Source organism: Python bivittatus, unplaced genomic scaffold (assembly GCF_059951505.1).
Source record: "Python bivittatus isolate LINGU-HERP-01145 unplaced genomic scaffold, Pbiv_v1 ctg000690_np1212, whole genome shotgun sequence".
Taxonomy (NCBI): Eukaryota; Metazoa; Chordata; class Lepidosauria; order Squamata; family Pythonidae; genus Python; species Python bivittatus.
Genome location: NW_028277096.1, coordinates 17,838,286 through 17,863,610, shown reverse-complemented (window position 1 = coordinate 17,863,610; position 25,325 = coordinate 17,838,286). Strand labels below are relative to the sequence as shown.

Genomic DNA, 25,325 nt, shown 5'->3' with positions numbered 1-25,325 from the left:
AGTTTATTCAGTACCAGGGTTAAACAAACCATAGCTTCATATGATGGGTGAACCAGCTCCTCTTCCATCTCTAGGCAACCTATTGGAATAGATCTGATAACCAGAAGAGAGATTTTTGTTCTGATCCGCAAAAATGGGTTAAATACCCAAAGGAAGAGTCCCGCTGAATCAGAAGAAAGGACAATCTAATCCAGAATTCCATTTCCAAACATGATGGTCAACTGATGTGTCTGGGAAGTTCACAAAAATGTTCCTAGGAAATATTCCACGGCCACTGGAATTACCAGCAGAGGGTGGGTTGTGCCCAGAACATTTAACCCAGGCAGCCACTAATCCAGCCAGCTCTGGCAATGTACAATAACACCAATCAACTGAAAATATGCCATTTTGAGAATACATTCTCTGCCTATTTTCTTCAGAGAGCGCCTGAGATTCCTCAAGCCTGTGAACGAGGTGAGTGCTGTCAAGGTTCCATTACATCAGTGTTTTTCAACCTTGGCAACTTGAAGATGTGTGGACTTCAATTCCCAGAATTCTCCAGGCAGCATGGGAGTTGGCCCACACATCTTAAAGTTGCCAAGGTTAAAAAACACCGCATTACATCATTGGGGGCAGCAGTAGGCATGGCTTCCCAGTGATAAATTTAAACAGAACCATGAAGGATGAAGACATTTCAGTGGCAACAAGGAACAGAATTGGTAAAACAATGTTTTTTTCCAGTGTAATGTTTGGGTATGAAAGCTAGATATTGAGAAAATGAGACAAGGAAGATGTTGAGATCTTCAGAGGATAGATCTGGAGATAGTTACTAAGAGAACTGTGGACTGCAGGAAGATTTATTGATCGGTTCTGGGCTAAATAAAGGCTGGCTATTCCCTTGATCCTATGATTGGCAAGCAGAAACTCACATAGGTTGGGCATGGGACGTTTGTGAATAATGGTCTAGAAACAATTATTCTGCCTGGCAAGATGGAGGGAAACTGAAGTGGAAGTTCACAGATAAAGTGGATGGAGATTCCTGCAATGCCCTTGGAAGACCTGAAAGTTACAACTAAAGACAGGTTGAGACAGTGAGCATTTGTCCAGCTGAATCTGATTTGATGGCATCTAACTTACTAAGGTTTATAAGACAAGGTAAGCACAAGGGTCTCGCTTGAGGCACAAAGGACCAGACTCAAATGATCCTACTTTGGATACATGATGTGAAGACCAAGCTCTCTGGAGAAGGCTCTAATGCTGGGGAAGGTGGAAGGAAAGAGAAGAAGAGGACAACCAGCAGCAAGGTGGATGGGGACAGATCCTCCTGGAGAAAATCTATCTGTGTAGTTGTTAAGAATCAACACTGACTTGATGGCATATAATCACTCAATAAATCAGTGTGAAGACCCAGCTCTCTGGAGAAGGCTCTAATGCTGGGAAAGGTGGAAGGAAAGAGAAGAAGAGGATGACCAGCAGCCAGGTGGAGGGACTCAGTTACAGCAGTGATGGGGCACCATTGGAAGACCTGAAGGACCAGGTTAGGGCCAGATTGTCATGGAGAAAATCTATCTATGTGATTGCTAGCAGTCAAAAACGACTTGATGGCCTACAATCAATCCAGCACAAACGAGTGAGTAATGACCATGCAGGTTATCCTAGCAGTGAGAATAGCAGACCTACCCAGACACCCAGACAGACACAACCCAAAGTAAATTAAATGCTCTGAAAACCTCCCTTTGCCACCACCATCCAATGGAGCCTCCATTGTTCTTCCCTGCCAGCCTTCTAACTGTGAAACTGCCCCCTTCCATCTTCCTTCTGCCAGGTGAGGTGCATCTGATAGTAAGGATCTCTCAAAAGATAGCAAGGTACAGTTCAGTACAGTATTTCTCAACCTTGGCCACTTGAAGATAGGTGGACTTCAATTCCCAGAATTCCCCAGCCAGCCATAGTTGGTCCACCTATCTTCAAGTGGTCAAGGTTGAGAAACACTGGTTCAGTAACTTGCTGAACATGTCTTTAGTGAGATGCTAAACACAGAGCAGAGGGGGAAAAAAGGATAACTTCTTCCTTGACACCCATAACAATCTCTTCTGTTATCTGATAATTGCTGCAGAGAGTAGCATGGAAGGAGTATCACGTGCACAGGTGTTGACATCAGGGAAAACAGGCTGGGAGAAGAATTTGGAAGTGCTGGAAACCATATGGTAGAGTTTAAGGACTTCCACTTGCAATATGTGCATTGCGTTTCCTTCCACCTGTTTTCTTTTCCTAAGAGAAAGGATCGCTGGTATCTCTCTTCCCACTTGGGTGCTTTGGGAGTTGCAATGTGCAAGGAAGGGGAACTTGTTGGACTACAACTCCCATCAGCCTCTGCAATCAGGGCTAAAATCAAAGCATGCTGGGAGTTGTAGTTCAGCAACATCAACAAGCTATCCATGACCTCATCCTTGCAGGATGAATACAGCGGCCATACATTCTTTATTATAAAGGACAGACCTTTATTTCAGAAAGCTGTCCTTTAGCTTTATTTATTTTTCAAAAACTCACTTTTGTTCTTTATTTCGGTCATTTAACTTTTACCATACAAATGGTACCCCTTAAAGCATAGTCTTTCTCATTCATGTGAAAAATATGGACATTGAACTGTCTTTTTAAAAATAAATTTACATACATTGTTTCATTTTAGACATTCATATTAGAATATGCGTTTTTGTAGAGTTTTTCTTGGTGTTGCTCTTGAATTTTCCTTTGTAAAGCAAGGTTATAAACATAAACTATGACATTCTTTTATCCTTATACACCTCTTTCAGATTTGCCCCTTTTTCAGGTTGGTCATTTTTTTTTTTCCCAAGAAAATAGGGTCACCGTAAGTGGGAATTAAGTCAAGACCACCTCTGTGCAGTGCTCTGAGAATATGGAAGAGATGCCCCACCAGAGCATCACTCTGTTCACACATGGTCCCTCATGTGGCTCTGAGAAGTCCACAGGTAGGATTTGAAGGCAATGGCACCTTCTCCTGGTGCTGTTTACAAGCAAGTGATAGATGTTGTAAAGCAGGGTTCCTCAACCTCAGCAACTTTAAGATGGACTTCAACTTTCTTCAACTTCAACTTCAAGTCCCAGAATTCCCCAGCCAGCATTCCCCAGCCAGAATTCTGGGAGTTGAAGTCCACCCATCTTAAAGTTGCTGAGGTTGAGGAGTCCTGTTGTAAAAGAATGTAGACATAACCTTGATGAAGGAGCAGGTGGACTGTTAAGGGACCTCAGATCTTCTCAGATCTTCTGTCCCATCTTATACCAAACAGAATCAAGACAGTGTGGAGTTTCTTTCTCACTTTTTCCACTTCTCCCAAGACTGAGTTCTTGTTGTTATATTTTTATCCCACTTTTAAAAAATATATATATAACTCAAGGTGGCGAACATACCTAATATATTTTTTAAAATTTATGTTATTTTCCCCTACAATAGCCTTTCAAGGTGGGTTGGGTTGAGTGGGAGCAACTGGGCAAAGCCCCCCAGGGACCTTCCATGGCTGCGGGGCAGAATCTGGGTCTCCCTATTCCTAGTCCAACTCTTGAACCACCATCTGATTTCAGTTATGATCTCAGTTCCAAACCATTTCTGATGTGCCCACAATCCATCGGGCTTTTATTATTAGGTCTCTAAACCTCCACATCGCTGTGGTTGTTTTGGTTTCCATACTCACGGAATTGGTGGGGAGGGAACATTAGTAGGATTTGAAATTGTAACCCTTAAACATGGATGTGGAAAGCAGTGATTTACTGCTGTCTATCCAACAATATGGGATGTTGGAAATGAAGAATGCAAACTGGCCATATAACTTTAGAGCAGGGTTCCTCAACCTTGGCCACTTGAAGATGTGTGGACCAACTCCCAGAATTCTGGGAGTTGAAGTCCACACATCTTCAAGTGGCCAAGGTTGAGGAACCCTGCTTTAGAGGATAAAATATAAATGCATTTATAACTGCTGTAAAGAAGATCAGAAGCTGCTTCTTTATAACTCTTTTTTCTTTACTTTTTCTTTTTCTGTCTTTTCTTATTCACTTATCGCTTTACTTTTTTTCCTTTACATTTGCATTGTTTTCACTCTGTAAAAAAGATCTTCGATCAACATTAATCAAAAACAAAAGGAAACAAAGAATGCAAACTGGAAAGGCTTCCTGCTCCAAACCCAACATCCTAACCGTGATCCTGCCCTGGTGCACCCGGTAGGAGAGGCACTCTGTCAAATATTTAAAACCTCTTTAATGGTTAATGCCTTGGAGACCATCTACAACTTCAGAGGCAGTCTATAGCAGTGGCTAAATTTATACAATGCACTACAAAAGGATGTTCAGCCTTTTGGATCCAAAGTTGAAAAGATGCTTCAGAGGGGGCATGCCCATACCATAACCATACAGATACCATACCATAACCATACAGAAGTGTTTTGCTTTTTTTCTCAGATCTTTTTCACCTTCTTTATCTTGTCTGCAGCCCTAGAATTTCCTAGTGGTTTCTCTTCATCCAAGTACCAACTAGATCTGATCCTGCTTGCTTTGGTGAGACCAACCAAGGTCAGCTAGGCAGTACAAGCCAACAATCCCAGGCTCGTGGTAGGGGAGAACAAAAACCATCCTGGGAAAAAATAATGGCCAACCACTTTTGTATCTTCTTAAAAAAAATGTAGGGATGCATCCATGTAATCAGCAGGAGCTGGGCTCACCTGAAGAGTATTTTTATCCATATGTGAACTGAGTCAATTCAGTAAACCATCATGTGCAGTTTAGGCCAATATATCAGAGAATCGTAGAGTTGGGAGGGACCTCGGAGGTCATCAAGTCCACTCCCCTGCACAGTGCAGGATTCACTACCCCCTCAGCAACAGATGACTATCCATTTCTGTAAAGGAATGTAGAGATGACCTTGGATGAACCATTAAGGTGCAGTGGTTAAGAGAGCCGGTTTCGTGTAGTGACGAAGGTGCTGGTCTAGAAACCAAGAGACTCAGTTCTAGGCCTCCCTTAGGCATGAAAGCCAGATGGGTGACTTTGGGCCAGTCACCCTCTCTCAGCCCAACCCACCTTGCACGGCTGTTGTGCAGAAAATAGGAGGCAGGGTTATTAGGTATGTTCGCCACTTTCAGTTACATATATATTTTTAAAGTGGGGAAAAATATAATAACAACAACAATAATAAATAAAATAGGAGGAAATGCTATGAGTAGTTCCCAAACAATGAGATATAAATTTAACTAATATGTTTTGTAACACTAAGCCATAAATCATGGTTTATAAATCAAAGTGACTGCATCCACACCAAACCCAAATCAAACAAGCCACATGATGGTCAGAAAGATGTGAAATATGAACCCAACCATGATTTATTCCATAAACAATAGTTAAACCAGCCACGTGTTAGTGCCGCCATGCCTTAGGGCAGTGTTTCCCTTGCTGGCTGGGGAATTCTGGGAGTTGAAGTCCACACAATCACCGCCGTTGAGAAACGCTGCCTTAGTGGAAAAGTGAGCTTAATGTTAGGGTTCCAGGCTTACCCAAAGAGTCTCTTACTATTTAATTCTGAAAATGCACACAGCACATTCAGCTACAAGCAAGCAAACCACGTTTTGGCTTTGCAAATTGCATGAATGCAGCTCCTGGTGCTCTAATCTAAATAATAATTGATAGGAATGTGTATTTTTAGTCCTATATTCCACAAGTAAGGCCTTGCATCACAAATCAATTCCGGGCAGAGCTCACAAGAGAATCTAAATGATTTTTCATTTTTTATTATTTCGCAATTATATCCAACGCTATCCGGACTCCAGCAGCGATCCTTCATCGATTGCTTACGCCTGTCCTTTTAATCCATATTTCTCCCGTTTCGGCTTGCCACTACACGCGGCCCCCGGCGGTTCGAGACTCGCGAGATCTCATGGCTTCCGTTTCCGTACCCCGAGGTTGCTAAGGGCCGCCTTGAGTTGCCAAGAGAGGCCTAGTTTAGGCCTAGTTTAGAGCGCAATGGCGCAGAGCAGGTTGGAGAAGCTGGGATCAATTTTTACCCGGTGGGTCTTTGGATTTCCCCCTCCTGCATTTTGGGTCGAGGCTTGTGAAGAGGAGCAGTCGTAAAGTTTATGCTGGGGAGCACGAAAGCGGGGAAATAAAAGCGTGGCTGCTTTGGGGCAGTTGGAAAAAAAAGCTGGAAAAATTGCGATAAATAGGCTCCTGCAAAAATATGATGTTTGGGCGGCAAAAGCTCCGGGGATCCCTGGAAGGCAGCGAAGAGTTGCGCTTCTCTTGAAGGGGGGGCGCGGATGTTTGCAATCCAGAGGTGGTCGAACCTCCATGTTCAGAGGCAGTCTACTTCACGAGGTTCCTTCCCGAGGGGAAGTGCCAAGGGCTGAACCGTACTGGGTTAGCAAAGGCTGGCCAGTTACTTCTGGAGTGGGCGGCCTTAAAAAAAATTAATTAAATACATAAAATTATTAATTTTGTTAATTTGATTAATATTAATATCGATCCCCCTTTATTCATTTATTTTATTTTATTAATTTTATTATGGCTGCCCACTGCAGAAGAGACTGGGCACCCATAATAAATTTAATAAAATAAACACATAATAATTTTGTTAATCTGATTAATATGACAGTAATAAAGTTTTTTTTTCTTTTCCTCCCCATGCATATCGGCTTCCTACTCATTCCTCACAGGACACAGAACTTGCTGCGCTCTGGGGCGATGAGTGAAGCCCAGAAACCCATCTGGTATGATGTTTATGCGGCTTTCCCTCCCTTGCGGGAGCCCGTTTATCGCAATCCTCGTCCCCTGCTGGGCAAGGTGAAAGATACAGTGCCCCCCATACTGTACCCAGAGGATCAGATCAGAGCGTAAGAGTCTCCCCATCTTCTCCCTCTTTTTTCCCCTCCCCTCCCCTCCCCTCCCATTTATTTACAGGTAGTCCTCACTTACTGATTGCTTGTTCAGCAACCATCAAAAGTTACGAATGGTGCTGAAAAAGGAGATTTACGACTGGTCCTCGAAGTTGCGGCTGTTGCAGCGTTCCTGTGGTCATGTGATCACAATTTGGGTGCTTGGCAACTGGCGTCCATTTATGGTGGTTGCAGTGTCCCACAGTCACGTGATTTGCAAACTTCACAGACAGCTTCCAACAAGCAAAGTCAATGGGGAAGCCAGCAGGAAGTCACAAATTGCGGTCCGTGGGTGATTTGCTAACGACTGCAGCCAGAACTGCTGTTGTAAGTCAGGCACAGTCATGTGACATTTCACTTTATGACCGCGTTGCTTAGTGATGGAGTTGCTGGTCCCTACTGCAGTCAGTAAGTGAAGGCTACCTGTATTATTGATTCCATTTATATAGCTGCACCTCTCACATATGTGACTCTAGGCAGCTTACAATAAAATAGATAAAATAGAGTAGCTGTAGCTCAGGGTTGAACTGTGGAGTTCTTGGTGGTCTCTGAGTGTGGTTGTTTGCTTGCAGACGTTTCATGACCCAACTAGGTAACATCATCAATGCCAGCAGCAGCAGCAACATCATCATCATGAAATGTCTGCAAGCAAACAACCAAGCTCAGAGACTACCAAGAACTCCGTAGATAAAATAGTACGTAATATAAAAATAAAAACACATAGTAGCTGAGCATCATAAAATGGCTATCAACAAAGCCAAGAGATGGGCTCTATTGTGCACTCCGGGGCCCAGGCTTAGGTGCCAAACTGAGTGTTCAGGGCCTTACGAAAGGCCAGGAGGGACGGGGCTAAACTAATTTCAGAGAGAATGTTGTTCCAAAGGGCAGTGCCATGGTAGAAAAAATACTTCTGAGCCCCGCCAACCAACACTCCTTAGCCAATGGCACTTGTGTCACTAGAATGAAATAAAGGCTGGCTTCAGTTCATGGAAGTCATGAGGATCAATAGCTCTTAGTCTCAATGGCCGTGGGACTGCTGTTGAAGGGTGTCTGCTGGGAGATTAGTGGACTTCTTGGTGCGGTTGTTTGGCCGCTGTGAGGACAGACTGCTAGATGAGATGGACCAGCGATCTGATCCAGCAGGGCGCGGCTTATGTTCAGTATGTCAGTGGGGCCTTGCAGACAAGAGGCCTAATTGCAAATGTTCTGAAGCCCAAGAGACAATACTACCACCATCTGTGTCTATGGTTTACTTCTTTACGCAACTTATAGAATCCTCTCCCACAAAATGTGATGTCTACGAGTTTCAGTGGCTTCTACGTAGTCAAAGAATCAGAGAAATAGGCGGCATGTAAATTTTGAGAATGCATGTGTGTGTGCATGCTAGTGCCATCCTTCATGGCCAGAGGTCATAGGCTGTTGCTATCTACTTGTGGGCTCCCACTGTGAGAACAGATTGCTGGCCTAGATGGCCGAGGGGTCTGATCCAGCAGGGTGCTGCTTATGTTCTTATGTAAGGCATGGTAGAATCAGACTGCACAAAAGTGAAGTCCTTGTTTTATTGTATACGTTTTAACTCAGATTTGTGTGTGTGTATAAATACCTCCTTTTCATGTATGTTTTATTATAAACTGCCCAGAGAGCTTTAGCTATTCAGTTTTTTAAAAATTAAAATAAATAAGGCAAGATGGCAACTGCAGCCATGTGATTGAAGAGGAAAGGCTTCAGTTGCACAGTTGTGGCTGCCATTTCGACTTTTCTGACACTTCACCCCCTGTGCAGACAGACCTAATCCCAGTGTCTTCATGTCTACTAAACCATAATGTGATGGGTGCTAGAGATGGAGCAGCTGGAAAGTCACGTATAAGGAGCCTTATTTCTCCCTCAATCTATGTTTTATTTATTTAATTTTAAAAATGGCTGTGATTTATGTGCTGCTCAATTCCAAAAAGATTCTTAGGAGTGCACACTCTAGGATAATCAGATGATCTGCTACATCAGTGGAGCTGTGCTACAGCTGTAGAAACATAGTTGGTATTATTGTAGGCAGCTAGCTTCATGGAATATATGTGTATGCTTTTTCTTTGTTGTGGAGTAAAGTTTGTCTTTTTATTTATCGTAAATTCAAGTTACTAACTTAAAGCTAGGCCAACAATTTGGTTTGGGGTCAGTATTCTGTGGCTTGTAAACCATGGTTTATTATTGATTTATCTGTTGGATTTATATATCATCTTTCCTCTAGGAGCTCAAGGCCCTGTACATTGTACTCTCTTCTCCCATTTTTCCCTACCACAGAAATCCTGGGAGTTGAGAATGGCCTGAAGTCAACCTGTAAGCTTCCATGGCTGAGGTTGGCTTGTACCTGGGTCTCCCCAGTCTTGCTCCAATACTTTAACCACTGTGCGACACTAGTTATCCTAGACAGAAGCCCCTGAATCTAGACAATTGGATCTTATTAAGCTAACCATGGTAGCTCAGGACATAAAATTGGTCTACCCTATAGCTAATCTTCTATGCAGGAGCTGTTAAAAAAATGAGGGACAGTTTTACTTTAAAGCTCCATTCTTGTTGCTTGGAAGAGGTACTGATACTTTTTCCTTTAAAAGATCTCCCAAAACATGCAAGTACAGATTTATATGCATGTTTGCCTATTTTATCTACATCTGCGTCACACAGCACTAGCCAACTGAAAAAAAAAATAATGTGCTCATTTTTTTTATTATTAGATTTTTATCCCATCTTTTAAAAATATATTTTGGTCAACTCAAGGTGGCGAAGATACCTAATATTCCTGTCTCCTATTTTCCCCCCAACAACAGTAACCTCGTGAGATGGGTTGGGCTGAGAGAGAGGGACTGGCCCAGAGTAACCCAGTTGGCTTACATGTCTAAGGGAGGCCTAGAACTTACAGTCTGCTGGTTTCTAGACCAGCACTTTCACTACTAACCAAACTGGGTCTTGTAGCACTTGTAGCTCTCTACAGAGTCATGCTCCTGGTTCACTCATCCTGCATCTTGTAATTTATTTCTGTTAGCAGTTATGTAGTGGTTAGAATTTTGAATGACAATGATGGAGATTTAGTTTCACATCCAGCTTTGGACTTGGAAGCTTACTGAGGAAGCTGGACAGTCATTAGTTCTCAATTCCATCTGTTTCATAGGTGTTATGAGTATAGTTTTTAGACCAGTATTTCTCAGCCTTAGCAACTTTAAGATACATGGACTTCAATTCCCCAAATTCCCCAGCCAGCATACTGGCTGGGGGATTCTGAGAGTTGAAGTCCACACATCTTAAAGTTGTTAAGGTTGAGAAACATTGTTTTAGACAGTCTTTTTATTCCTCTTCCAGTCCCCTGGGCTGTTAGATACAAGGCAGGATAAGCAGGTTGTAAACAACATTAGCTCTTCAGACCTAAGGCATTGCTCTTTCTCTCCCCCTTGCAGGGGGGGATGAAGTGGTGGGGATTTTATCCTGGAACCTCTTGCATACAAACTTTGTCTTTTGTTGCTAAGATGGCTTGGAGAATGCGATAGGCAACAACACATGCATTGTTTTTAAGCTGTAAGAAATCTAATTCCCCTAGTGATGTTATACATCTAATAGCAGAGAGGGACTATGAACCCTCCTTGCTTTTGCAACTTCTGAAGTTTCCCAAGATTTTCCTGCTACACTGAAGCAGCAAGTTACTAAATGACAGTGGCGAATGACGTTTCCCAAGAATTTCTGAGGGTAAAAAAATCAAATAAAGTAAATGCATTAAACCTTTGACGGGCATCTTTAAAACAACCTCTTTAAAAGAAGAAAAATGCTGAAAATCCCTTGCTCCCTTGGATAATAAGATGACATCCCTGCCCTATCGCCTGCAGGAAAAAGAATAGTTTCACCAACCCTGATCTAGGTTAAGACTTCAAGTGAATAATACAGTCTGCGAGAAGCTTGTTCCTATCTCAAGGCGGGAGAGGAAATAAAACACCATTAGAACTAAGAAGTATGTATTAGCCACCCAGAGTCACGTATTTGAGATGGGTGCCATATAAATCTACATACAAAATAAATAATACATTAACAATGTTCTTTGTCTACACGGAGATAAGTCCTAAACTGCAACTTCTTATCTAATTCATTAGGAAATTTTATGAAACTTATGGAACTGGTTCAGGTATATTTGAACTAGCAAGATCAAATTATACGTCTCTCTGCCAAAGGTAAGTGAATAAACTTTCCCCTAAGGACTTTTCTTCCAAGTTCATGGACTGGAAATTAGTATCTTCCCTCTTGAATTCCAGGTTTGTTGAAAAATACAATGAACTGAAGAAGCAGGGAGAAATGGACGAAGACCTACTATTTGCAGAAACAGGGAAAGCACTTTTGGCAGAAGGCCTTGTCTTATCAAGAAAGGGCAAAAAAGTAAGCATTACGAAGAGTTACATCCAGAAGCAAGTGCCATTTTTCAGTATCCTGTTGGAACGTACATTGTGCAGCTGTCATAAATAAATGCGGTACAGTAATTAAACCACAGATACTGTAAACAGGAGCCGAGTAGAAATGTTTTAACTTGAAAATGGAAGTTTTCTGGAAGGAATACAAAGAGTTAAATTTTGGAGATTTGGCAGAGAAGGCCTAGTGTCTGTCTAAATTGATTCATAACATAAGGTGGTATTTTCAGCCCAGCCTCATTAATCTGTATAAGGGCTAATACCAAAAGCATTATTGGATAAGAGACAGGTCCGGATTAATTATCTTCCAGAAGAAGCAAATCCTTGAATTAAAAAAAAGGGGGGGGGATACTGTCATGCTGCAGAGCAAAGCCCTAGTCTCTAGCATTGCCTTCATTTTTGAGAATGTCCTGGATCCCATAACTAGGTATGATAGAGAACATTGGGTGAGGGATGAATTAAGTAGGGTAACAGTACATTAAGTTATTCAGTGTATTATGCCCTCCATTAACAAGTACACAGAATTGGCATGCTTGTTATAGGAGCTATATGCCGAGTTTATTATTTTGAGGGCATAGTATGCAAATTTTAACGTTTGTTCATTTTTAGCCCACCTTTCCATAAAAGTGGCAGTTGGTGCCTTGTCTCTAATCTTGAATTGCTGGTGCAACCTTTTTGTATGGCATTTGCCTCTCCCAACCATATCTTTCCATTCAAGTCTAGGTGTAGCAGGTTCTGGGAAAAGCTGCTATGCTATTTCCAATTGTTTGTCAGTCAGAGAGTCTTCATTTGTTCCTGTGACTCAAATACTCCCCTCTTCCCAAAACAGCTCCGTCCCCAAAAGGTATGAGACCAGTGTTTCTCAATCTTGGCAGCTTTAAGATGTGTGGACTTCAACTCCCAGAATTCCCCAGCTGCCAAGGCTGGCTGGGGAATTCTGGGAATTGAAGTCCACACATCTTAAAGTTGTCAAGGTTGAGAAACACTGTATTAAACCAACAGCTGACTATCTACAGTTTTCTTTAACAAACAGAAATTCCTCCAGTGAATCTCTACATATGCATGTACCACAAATAAGTCCAGTTCCAGAGCATTGTAAGATTACAAGGTTGGTTTTCAGAAGGAGGAAGAACTGAGGCTCTAATGTTGATCTTTGTTGACCTGCAGATGCAAGAGCCAGCTGGAGTAAGTTGACCTTGTGTGAACAGCTCTGCCCAACTCAGTCTTTCTTGGGAGCAATCTGGATCAGGACTCCCGGTCCGAATTTGTTAAATCCATCTATCTTATAACTGCTTGTATGGGCAGAGTTGTGCTTTTGTCTGCCAACCAAATTATGATCTGCACACCTGCTGTTTTCTCCAAAAACACCAACCGTGCCATTGCTATCTTTGACATTGACATTTTATTCACTTTGCTTCTAATTTGACTCCCTGTGTGGCATAGAGGAGAGGCTGACAATTGGCTGGCTTGACCCCCAGGGTTACAGCAACCGGATCAGGAGCTTAGAGCTGTGTTACTTTGGCCTGAAAGATTTAGTTTCTGGTTTAATTGTTGCACACTGTGCTGTTCCTCTCTTTTTATTGAATAGGTAGCTCAGATGCCTCCATCAGCCCCACCTGTATTAGAGCTTCACTGCATATTGCAGGAAGAAGAGGACTGCACGGAAGAACCGGAGCCAAAGACGGAACCCAGCGAAAAGCCAAAGGAAGGGTCCTTCCCCTCCTAACAACTGTGTGATTCTGTTTAAACCAGTCTTACTGACTGCTAATGTTTGGACTGTGGCACCTGAACCTTTGACAGAAAGGCTCTTGCCAATCACAGTGTTGTGATTATCTCATTGTTAGGAATGCTGAACGTACTGTAGAAAGATTATGAGAACTCTCTTCTTACGGCATGCTTTGGCTGTCATGTGCCCTAAAGTGTGCATTTCAACAAACGATAGATTTGATTATTAAAATCTTGCTCTGGAAATGTCATCCTGTGGTGGATGTTCTAGCTTTCACTTAAAGTAGAGATGAATTCCCTGCGAACTAGTCCACATGCTGAGGAACCAGTCCCATTTATTCTTACCGGGGTTGACTTCTGAGGAGCTGTGGATAGGATGATACAGTGAGTCTCTGGTAGGATGTTATAGCCAAAGGGATCCATGTGAGGTTGGTTGACATGCATCTCTCCTTTTTATTTTAATTCTTTGTAGAGCATTAGTATCTAATATGAGCAGAGATGATACTTCTGCTGGCAGAGTGATGCCAGACAGCCAGTGTGGTGTAGTGGTTAAGGTGTTGAACTAGGAGCAGGGAGACCCAGGTTCTAGTCTACCCTTAGCCATGGAGGCTCTCTCTCCTGATATCTCTGCACTGGACCCAGTTGAAAGTGCTGGTTTTGAGTTACAGAGACTTACACGACAAAAGACTGGCTTAAATCAGACACCATCTTGCCAAAATTGGATCTGCCTATCTGGTGAGAGCATCTCATGAATGGTTAAAAACTAAGAGTCCTCACTCCATCTGATTAGAGGGACATAGACAATACAGGCCTTGGTGATGCCTCCAGAATCCTTTGTCCTCAGTAATTTGTCAAAATAGCTCCATTGTGTTATATAGAAGACAATCGAAGGACTTCGATTCCACCAAACCCTCAACCCTAATTGAATGTTACTGACATCCAACTTGGGGAATGGTTGGTTTTTTATTGGGGATGGCTGTAAAATGGTGAAGTAAATAGATAATAAAAGGAGATCCCCAAAGAAGCCTTGAGCTCTTGGAGGAAACAAATAACACCACCACCACCCTCTGTCAGTAGCTGGCTTAGAGCTGACTTGCAATGAAGATGAAGCAGTACAGCATTTCCAGATAGGTAGCCCTTATCCAGAGCTAGTATATCAGCAGGTATAAAACGGCCTTCACAAATCCATAAAAAGATGATTTCTTGGAGTATAGCACCTTCAAGGCTGTGCTGGATAAACAGCCAACCTGCTTAAAAGCATACAAGTGTGGCAATGGGGACCCAAAAGATGAAAATGGATGAAAGATGAAATCTGCTATTATTTTATAAGAAAGCCAGGGGTTCTCAGGGTGGTGGTCGCCAAAAAAGCCAAGAAGGTGGCCACAACCATGTGATTAAGGCCATGCCTCTAAGAAAGTGGCAGGCTTTGATCCCCTAATTGTGGCTGCCGTCTTGATCTTCATGGACACCCCTGGAGAAAGCAGCTATAGAATGTAAGAAGTGGAAGAGAGATTTCTCCATCCGCCTGCAGGAATCCATTATTCCAGCAGCTCCAACAGATGATCATCCAACCTCTGTTTAAACATCTCTGGCAAAGGAGAGTCCACCAGTGATGTTACTGAACAATTATCATTAGACATTTTTTCCTGAAGACCAACTGAACTTGAACTTCCAAGATAATGTGGTTTCTTCCTCCCGCTGTTTTAACTGCTTCAACCATCTCGTACCCTGTTTGTTAGGATCAGTTCTAGGAGGGCTGATCCCCTTGTCTCTTCTGCAAAGACTGAAGCAGTATACAAAAGTTGTGAATAAAATAAATGGATTTTTTGGAAAATGAAACAGACCATTTATATATTTGAGGGACTTTGGTGTCTTGGCTGAATTATTTTTCCTGGAGAGTTAAAGTCTCTCATTACTATTAAGTCTTTCTTCCCTGGATGTTCTGTAAGCTGACCCAGGAGAGCATTATCCAAATCTGTCTGTTCATAGCACCTCTGTAATAATATCCCTGTTATTTCCCCTCCCTTATATTCCTACTCAAACACTCTTGCCTGGAACCTCATGAACTAATTCTTGCATCTCACTATATGTGCTCACTTCCATCCCATTTAATGCCATTCTTCCCCCTCAGTTGTCTGGCCTATTCCTTTTGAATAAATTATATTCTGTCTTTGCCTTCCTCTCATGAGTTTCATTCTACCAGGTTTCAGAATTGCTTACTAAATCATGTTTACCTTCTTACATGAGGACTTAATTCTTCCTGTTTGTTCCCCGTACTTTGTGCATTTACATAGAGACCCTGGAATCCCAGGGCCATTTAACTTCCTCCATTTGCATGTTCATTACTGGGTTCTTCCATATGCTGCATTCTCTTCCCAGTCTTCTTCTGAGTACTTGATGTTCTATTTTGCAGACTCTCTCCTTCCTGCCCCACAGGGTTCTGGGTAACATCCAACCTGCTGAAGATGACTGTGAAACTCAGAAGCACATTTGATTTTTTTACTATTGATGAACTATGCATTTGAGGGGGTGGGGGTAGGGGGTAGGGCATGATCTAATGAGCTAATATGATTTACATCCCTTGCTCTCTTGAAACCTGATCATCCTTGGGATTGCCTTGTTCTGTCCCACAAAAGATGATTTTAACAATTTTGTCACCTGTTCAGGCAGGGGACCCAGCTGGTTGCACAGAATGGATGTTCCACCTTCTCATCTTTTTCTTTGGCCTTTGGACCACCTGGAATGCTGCTATTGATATGCTTTTTCTAAAAATAAATCTGACTTGGAAGCAAAATCCCAAGGAAGCCAACTGGTCCAAGATCAAAACTCTTAATCTTGGCTGCCTGTGTTCGGTTTCTGGTTTAGCTTGACATGGCGCCATCTCTCATGAAGCTCCTGCCACCAGACTTGCTGCCAGAGAGGAAAGAGGCCAAGGAGCTGGTAATGTCCAATTAACAGGAATGATCTGAAATGCCTAAATGTGCCACCAAACTCAATGAGCTGGCAAGGGTTAGGCCTTCACACTGATGGAGAAGGTTGAGAGAAATGTGGTGATGGAGGAATGGAAGTCCCTCTTTTTATTTAAGTTAAAAGCAACTTCCAGAGTTAGAAACAGCTTTGGGGTAATTGATTTGTTGGCTAACCTCAATCCCCAAAGCACTCTTGGACCATAGGTGATCTTCATCTGTATGTCCTCTAGCTGTCTGCTAAGGACAGCAAATGTGGTAGGTTACCTTTTAAAGATGTGGAGTCCTAGGGAAATATTCCTTTTGCCTGAAGAATTAAAGGGAGCCCAGAAGGAAACACCACGTGTTTAATTCATGCACGTCGTAGGGGCTTTGTCATTCACAGTGACCTTCCAGGCTGAAGTATTTTAATTAAAAGGTTGTAAGCAAAACCACCCCAAGGCTGACCTATTTATTTATTTATCAAGCATTTACCTTCCAGCAGTTAGCAAAAGGTCACCCAGTTTCTGCCTGGTTTAAAGTTATGATTTGGTGTGGTTTTTAACACTCTTTCTTTTTAGATCAGATGAAAAAAATGCTCAATCAGTCTAACCTTGTGTGTGTGTGTGAGGGTAAAAGGATCCCTGCCAATCTTGATGCTGACTTGTAGGACAAAGAGTCTGCCAAACACACCGGGGACAAAAAAGTATTTCTTGTAGAGGTCTGCTTCCACAAAAGCCAAGCAACTGGCTAGTGATTATGGCCAATAATGAGATATTGATTGTTCTGCAAATGTCACTGCTGGAAGGGCAGAAATTCTAAGTATTGAGAGTTGTTGGTTCTGTTTCTCTCCACTTGGTGGCACTGTAGGGTTTCCTATGATGGACAGTCCTCCTTTTTATAATTGCAAAATTCTTCAGAATTCTTGTACTAACAATTCTTTAAATTATAGGGCCACCCACTTGAATGACTTTCAAAGAGAAATCTCTGAAGGATAAATCTATCCATGACTTCTAGTCATAATGCTATGAATGGTTGAAGAGTGGAAAATATTTGCAGCTCCGAGTTGAATGGTTGGGCTCTGGTGGACACCAAGAACCCAGCTATGACTTGGTCTTGGAATGGGAAGCAGTGTATGCCTCTTAATGCCAGATGCTGGGGAAGAAATGGTAGAAAACCATTGCCCTAATGCAGGGTAAGCAATGAGGGGTGCTGCAGGCACCAGATCCTCCCAGACATCTCCCCCAAGTTTCAGCCAAGCTTCCAGATCCTTTGGTTCCTTTGTCCCCCATGAAAATGTCTTGCATAGTAGAGAACGTATGGGGGCTGGCTCACCTTCTGTTAAATGAGTATTTTGTGACTGGTCATGCCCATCGTGTCAACCGTTTTGTGATCATACCCACCACTCAAAAGAACATCTTGGAGGAAAGCATCAGCAACTGCTTGTATCTCATAGCCAAGGAAATTCCATGAAGTCACCTTCAGCTGAGTGTGACCCAAAGGAAATATTCTTTTTACCCTCACCCTAAACAATTTAACCATTTCTGGCTCATTTTTGGGGGGCCAGTTAGGCCTGGAGAACAAAAATTGGGAGATGTTTGTCCTGCTAGCTGAGCATTCTGGGAGATGTAGTCTCTTGCAGCTGGGGAGCACCGTATGGCGATTCTTCTAGAGCAGTGTTTTTCAACCTTGGGAACTTTAAGATGTGTGGACTTAAATTCCCAGAATTCTCAGCCAGCATGGGAATTCTGGGAGTTGAAGTCCACACATCTTAAAGTCCCCAAGGTTGAGAAACATGTTCTAAAGACCCTTCAGTGCTTCACAGCTTGTCCAGCCATGCACAAAGTCTAGATCTCCCCAAGGCACACAGAGTAGTATCCTCAATTCAAACTCTGCATGATGTCTGTACTGCTCAGGAGTTGTGTGAGAATCACTTTCTCTGATTGTTCTCATTGCAATTCCAGTCTGCTGCTTAGTTGGATAATGAGATCCTTCATCGGAAAAACTAAGTAAAAACAACAGGCCCTCCCTTGGGACTTGTAATGGGAAGGAGAGCTAATATAGTATGTAATAAGAAGGACTATCTAATCTTGCTGCAAACAAGGAGCTGAAATATCCTTCTCTGTGTGTGCTTGTCTGTGCGCACGTGCGTGCGTGTCTAGGTGCCTTAATTCACTTAAATTGCATCCTCTAAATAATGCACATGTTTTAGATGCAAAGATGTTCCTCTCATTTTGTGGCTAAAGGAGATATTCTATTCAGGGTGCAAGGCTTGCTAATGATCAGGAACAAGGTTTCTCTGTGGTTGGAGCCAAATACTCCATTAATGGGTCAGCCAGCTGACTTCTGTGGCTAAAAGTGTTGGAGAAGAGGAGGGGGCATGGCCTTCCCCCCTCTCTCCTTGGTCTTCTAGCAAGGTTCATTTGGCCACATCAGAACCCTGTTAGCAATCAGAGCCAAGAGGTGATGTAGGGGAGCTTCAGAATAATATTTTAGCATTTTGTTCTGTTGAGGGAGCATTGCAATTACTCAGTAATGGAAACGTAGCTGGATGACCACCAGATGGCCCCAAAGAGATATTCAGCATCTCCATATTGCCACCTAGTGGATGCTCAGATATGGCAGGCCTGAATAATACCTTGTGAGAAGATGCTGCAGAATTGGTGTCCCTCAACAGGCCAGAACAGTGATTCACACAGTTATGATAGGTAACATCCTGAGAATCTTGGTTATATCTCCATGGTGCTGATGGTAATGGGATTATTCCATTCTGAACATTCATGGTGCACCCATGAAGTTTGGATCCTATATGTAGCTGAAGCAGCACCATTCATGGATCAAAGCTATTGGCAGATTTGGAAATGCACCATGGTTTAAAAAATTAAAAAGTATATTTTGAAGAAAGAAGGAAACAACAACCTCTAAACAGTGGTGAGGAACCAATAAGGAAAGAATCCAATGAAAATTGAGGACACAGAATCTTGACTGTCTATTGTGGTAAGATGGGGGGAGAAGACCTAGTACAAGAAGGATGCTGAAGAACTGGAAAGCAGAGATCAATAAAGATGGTGAGGGGCTTAGAGGCAAAATCTTGTGAAGAATGGTTAAAAAAAAAACTGGTACATGTAGCAGAAAGATGAGAAGGCCAGTGCAGTTTTGGGCCAAGTCAACAGAGGTAAAGTGTCAAAATCACAAGAAGTGTTAATATAGCTCCGTGCTGGAATACTGCCCAGTTCTGGTCATCACAATACAAAAAGAATGCTGAGGAACTGAAAAGAGTGCAGAGAAGAACAAAAGAGATGGTTAAGAGGCTAGGAGGTCAAATCCTATGAAGAGTGATTAAAAGAACGTGGTATATTTAGCTTAAAGAAGAGAAGGCCAAGGAGAGACTTGATAGCCGTCTTCCAAGATTTGAAGGACTGTCACAGGAAAGAGGGTGTGGACTTATTCTCCCGAGGGTAAGACAAGAACCAGCATGAGGAAGCTTTACAGAGAAAGATCCAACTTGGAATAAGGAGGAATTTCCTGACCCTGAGAGCTATTACACCATGGAACAGCCTCTCTTCTGGGGTTGTGGGGGCTCCATCATTGGTAGTTTTCAAGCAAAGTTGGATGGCCATTTGTCTAGGATGGTCTGAGAATTTCTGGGCAGCGGGCTGGACTGGAAGACCTCCAAGGTCCCACCCAACTTTATGATGAGACAGAAAACCTTGGAGAAATGGAGTGTTCTGGAATGGATGGTCCTGGGCAAATCAAATCCAGTGTCTTGGCTGATTGGCATTGTGAAAAAGAAAAAAAGGACTTCACTATATCATTTCCAGTGCAGGATGTCCTGCCTTGCTCACAGCAGAAATAGATCAAAAGCAGCAATGAATTATATGATGTGTGGAAAATCATGGTCTTAAACTGACGTTTTAAAATAATTTAATTTGGTTTCTCACCACACATCCTTCTGTGTTCATATTACCGACAGAATCTTTACTCATGTTCTGGGATCAGTTAATAAAAATAATAATGGAAAATCTTTAAGAGCACCAATTCCTCTCAGGATAGGACGGCTACTGAAGACATCTCTTGTGGGAAGAAATTTAAGCTACACAGATTCTAATGAAAGTAGAAATGGGCAAATTTGGGGTGACCAGGAAGCATCCTTAATTGTTAAGAGTACAATGAATTTGTTCTCCTTCATTTTGGGAAGAATAGAAATGCAAAAATGAAAACAAGGTTATGAAATCTTTCCTAACACTGTCTTTTAAAAGGATACATAAAATAGTTGAGATGGGAAAAAAATGGGTCTGTATTTGGGAATACTCTCAAATCTAGAAATAAACATACAGGAGGATAGAGAAATGTATCTCAGTATTGACAAAACTCCCATTTTCAAAAGCCCAGGAAAATGCTTAATTTGTTAAAAGCAAAGCATCAGAACATGATCGTGCGAAACATTCAGTTTTAGAAAAGGAGATTCATAAGATGGTGTTTAACGGGGCAAAATACATGTTCTGAGCTATGCTTACCCTCTTCCTTTTCATAGCTGAACATTAGCACTTTCGTTTTCTTGCTTGCTACAGTGGAGAACTAAATCCAGAACACAAAACTTTTCTTGTGTTCTTTCACTAAGTTCTTACTGTAATGATAATGGTTTAATTTCAATGTTTTTGTTCCAGGGGTATCTGCAGGATGTGTGTACCGGTAGTTCTCATTTAGCGACTGCCCCATTTAGAGACTGTTCGCAGTTATCACAGTGATGAAAAAGTAACCTTGCAACCAATCCTCACATTTATGGCCTCTGCAGGTCTGTGAAGCCAAGGAAAGCTGAAGTGAGATTGTAAGCACAGTATTGGTTTCACTTAGCAACCGCTTCACTTAACGACCAAGTTGCTGGGCGCAATTGTGATTGCTAAACAAAGACTACCTGTATGTGTCAAAATGTCCAGATAATGGCCTCAACTGGGTCCTCAAAACTTTAAAATCCTCTGCAACCCCCCCCCCCTTGATCCTTTCAACAGCTTTTAGTGCCATCGGTACCCCAAATTAAAAACAAATTAATAACAGTCAATAAATGTATACAGGTAATTCTCGAGTTATGACAGCAATTGGGACTGGGATTGCCGTTGCTAAGTGATGCAGTCGTAAAGCATGACATGATGTGACTGCATCACTTAGCGATGGCAATCCATGCAGTCCTGGTTGTTGTGATAGCCTGAGACATGCAGGTCATTAAGCGGGAAGCAGTGGGAGTCCTAGGTAAGGAGCGTGGGGGTGTTGCAGGGGAATGGGGGAGGCCCTGGGAGGCCTGCCATAGGCTGCACATGAGTTGGAGGAGGGGTTGTTGCAATGCAAGAGTAGGGAGGCCAGGAAAGGTGGGCACGGGGTGTGTGCAAGTGCAGGGAGGCCCAGGGAAAAAGGGTGCTGGTGGGTGTGTACATGTGTGCATGTGCAGAGAGGCCCAGGAAGGAGGGCGCAGTGCATGCAAGTGAAGAAAGGCCAGGGGGGTGGGGTGGAGACTTACCTAAGCAACTTGGGACCTTCCCTGCCGGCTTCCCCATTGACTTTGCTTGTGGAAAGCCAGCAGGGAAGATCGCAAACGGCAATTCTGTGACCTCAGGGTGCTGAAATCGATCATAAGTGCAAGCTGGTTGCCAAGTGCTCAAATTTTGTTCACGTCACTGCGGGGGTAGTGCAATGGCTGGAACTTCAGGGACTGGTTGTGAATTTCTTCGCTTAGCACTGTTGTAACTCTGAACAGGTGCTGAACGAGTGATCGTAACTCAAGGACTACCTGTAATTCTGATAATAAACTCTTCTTTTCAGTTTTATATACCACACATATACAGTGGTACCTCTAGTTACGAACGCCCCTCCTTACGAATTTTACGAGATACGACCAGCTCCGGCCCCAAAAATTTACCTCGACTTGCGAACTCGCCTCGACTTACGAACCGGATCCGCGGCCATTTTCTGCCCGTTCCACGTGGTCCGCGACCATTTTTCCGCCTGTGCCACGTGGTCCGCGGCCATTTTCCGCCCGTTCCACGTGGTCCGCGGCCGTTTTCCCGCCCCGCCACGTGGTCTGCGGCCGTTTTCCGCCCCTGACACGTGGTCTGTGGCCATTTTTCCACACCTGACACGTGGTCCGCAGCCATTTTTCTGCCCTGCCGCGTGGTCCGCGGCCGCTTTTCCGCCCCTGACGCGTGGTCTGCGGACGCCGGAACGGATTAACGGTAATTACATTGAACCTTATGGGAAAATTTGCCTCATGTTGCGACCAATTCGAGTTGCAACCAGAGTCACGGAACGGATTAAATTCATAACTCGAGGTTCCACTGTACTTTTATAGGGAAACCAGGTTATGCGCAATATACTGAAGTAACAAGTGACTTTATTTGACTGTTTCTCTGAATTTCTATTTTCTTCTGGAGAACAATTTTTTCTGGGTGTGTGTGTCTCCTTTCCTTCAAGCTTTCCAGAAATTTTACAATTGTTAGGGGAAGGAGAGATGTATTTTATTTTGCTTTGTCAACTATGTTAAGCCTAATGTAGGGTTTGCAGTATAATTTTCCTGGGGAAATGTGCTGTTGAACATGGAGGGAGTTTTGCAATTTCCAGCTTGTGTCCTCCTCTGAATTGAAAAGGAGGACGTTTACGAGCCAGGGTTTTATTCCAAAAAGATTTCCGGCTGTACTTTGTCAACAGCCTTTAAGTCCTGCCAGGACTGGAGTGAAATATACAAAAGAAAGAGAGACATTCATTGGAAAGATTTTCACTTGCTTTTAATTCATTAATTAATTGGAAAGATTTTCACTTGCTTGCAGACCGTGGCATCTAGGAATGGGGATACTTTGAGTGTGGTTTTGGGTCAGTTAGCATATCCAATCCTAGGTGTGCCTACTCAAAAGTGAGCCCTACTTCATTCCATGGCATTTACTCATAGGAAAGCAGGGGTGTCCACAGAGGGTAAAAAATGTCAAGATGGCAGCCACAATCATGCCATCAAAGCCCTGCCCTTAACGAGCCATAAAAAAATCAAGCAGCAGATTTTATGCCAGTTAATTATGCTAAATGCAAATGCTTACAATGCAGGCAAATACAGTATATTTAAAGCAGTGTTTCTCAACCTTGGCAACTTTAAGATGGGTGGACTCCAACTCCCAGAATTCCCCAGCCAGCATGCTGGGAGCTGGAGTCCACCCATCTTAAAGTTACCAAGGTTGAGAAACACTGATCTAACTGGTTAATCTCCTGGGAATTTATAGCACATGCCACGTATTTGTTAAAAATATTTATACTCTCCTTTCAAAACGTTTCCCAGAAGGCTCATAAAAAGCATTTTAAAAGTAAAATAATATGATAAAGGATACTTAAAATATAATCCATGGTGATCAGATCAGCAGGAAATAAGCCATAAAAGTGGACATTGGAGATAACAAGTAAATATGATTTAAAATTACTGACCGCAGAATGGCTTCAAAGTGGGCCCCAGACAAGCCTCAAGGGCTAGGAGAGAATTGGAATAAAACTCCCTTGGATCATTTAAAAAAATAGTTAGAAATGTTAATGAGACATATTACAAGCTCCAACCTTTTATGTTTTGTTTTTAATGAAACATTTGAAAGAAAGAAAGAATATAGACAAGGAGATAGAAAAGACAGGTAAAAGGAAGAAAAGGATAAATAGTAAGATACAGATAAGTAAATGTGGGATCTAAAATGTCATGGAGATTTCAGTTTTTCAACAGATGAAAAATTATTTATGAAATAATGGAATGCATTATATTCTTTTTTTAAAAAAAACTAAAATTCACTACTAAGCTGTAAAGTAAGGATACTTAGTTAACATAGTATAACTCACTAACTAAAATTATGAGCTATAATAAATTAGATCAATAGTAGAAATCTAATTTCCAAAAAATTGAAATTTGAAAACCTCAAATTTGGGGTGTGGTACAAATCCATGTATTAAATTATAGTCTGGGAATGGTTTCCTGGTACAACTGAATTCTACATCAGATTTAGTTTTTAAATATGACTTCTGGGGGAGTAATGGAAGAATGAAGATGGCTCCGTTTTCTGTGGAGCTGACGGCCATGGCCGACAAGAGGAGCCGGTGAAGGATCTAGCCTTTCAGAACCATTTCTGGATAAAGGAGATGACTGGATCACCCAAAAGTACTCCTTATAGAGACTCCCTGTGAAGAGATCACAAATTAGTAATCTCTAGTGGGCTGAGCATTCTGGAAGTTGTGGGACAAATTGAGCCCAAGCCACAGTTCAGAGCCTTAAAATGGACATTAGATTTGCTTACACTTCCTCTTTTAATCAACAACGGAAACTACTTATTATCAATTTATTTGGAAATCAAAAACCTTCTGAAGGGCAAGTTGCTGTGGGAATGTCTTCACTCTGAAAAGAAACAAAAGGTAAGACTGGGCTTTGAAGGTTAACTAGACCAACATAATGAAGGAATATTATTTTACTATAGAAGAATTTAAGTTGGCTTGGGAACAATGTGTTCAGGACCTATTTTTAAAACTTTTTGATACTTCCAAAGTGGAGCTAACAGAGGTTATAAGAAAAGAAAATATTCTATTGGATAAAACAGAGGCTGAGGATGATTTGAATAGGGATCTTAAATTGGACTTTTAAAAATTGCCAGACTATAAAAGAGATGGAAGACATGGGAAAAGATGCTGTGGATTTGAAAAGGGGCTTAAAAGTGTTTGAATATAAGAGTGACATGGAGAAAGAAGCTGCATTGGACCTACAAATTATGCTGGTTGATGCTTTAACAATTAAAGGGGACATCCAGATTATAAATCAGAAGCATGACTCTGAGAGTTTGGATTCACAGAAGGGAAGTATTAAATTTCTGAAGTTTCTGAAAATAGACAAGGAGAAAATTATAAGAGATCATCATGTGGGACTTTATTTGAAAAAGCGACTGAAGATCAAGCCTCTTAAATAGAAGAAAAAGGAATTCAAAATGGACTTATTTGATCAGGGTTGAATTGTATAAGTTGTGATTTTGGGTTGTTATTATTGGAATCTTTTTTTTTTTTTAACTAGGACTGTAAGACAAGGATTTAAAGACTTTTTCATATGGGGATAAACTTTTAATGTCCTATTTGTTAGAGAAAGTTATAGGTTAGAATGTAAAAGGGAACTATTTGATTTAGTTTAAGATATATATGTTACTAGTGTTGGTATTTTTATGCCTCTAGGGATAAATCTTTTATGTTTTACTGATTAGAGAAAGTTATAAGTCAAAAAGCATAATGTATTTATTTGTCTAAGGTTAAAACATATAGGT

General features: G+C 42.0%; 1 protein-coding gene across 1 annotated transcript; it reads left to right on the top strand.

Moving 5' to 3' along the window:
• The first annotated feature begins 5,889 nt into the window (after window positions 1-5,889).
• MRPS23 (mitochondrial ribosomal protein S23) lies at window positions 5,890-15,232 on the top strand. Its single transcript, XM_007426829.4, has 5 exons — window positions 5,890-6,047; window positions 6,693-6,869; window positions 11,039-11,116; window positions 11,198-11,318; window positions 12,936-15,232. The coding sequence occupies exons 1-5, from the start codon at window positions 6,004-6,006 to the stop codon at window positions 13,071-13,073; spliced, it is 558 nt and encodes a 185-aa protein (XP_007426891.1). The 5' UTR covers window positions 5,890-6,003; the 3' UTR covers window positions 13,074-15,232.
• The last annotated feature ends 10,093 nt before the right edge of the window (window positions 15,233-25,325 follow it).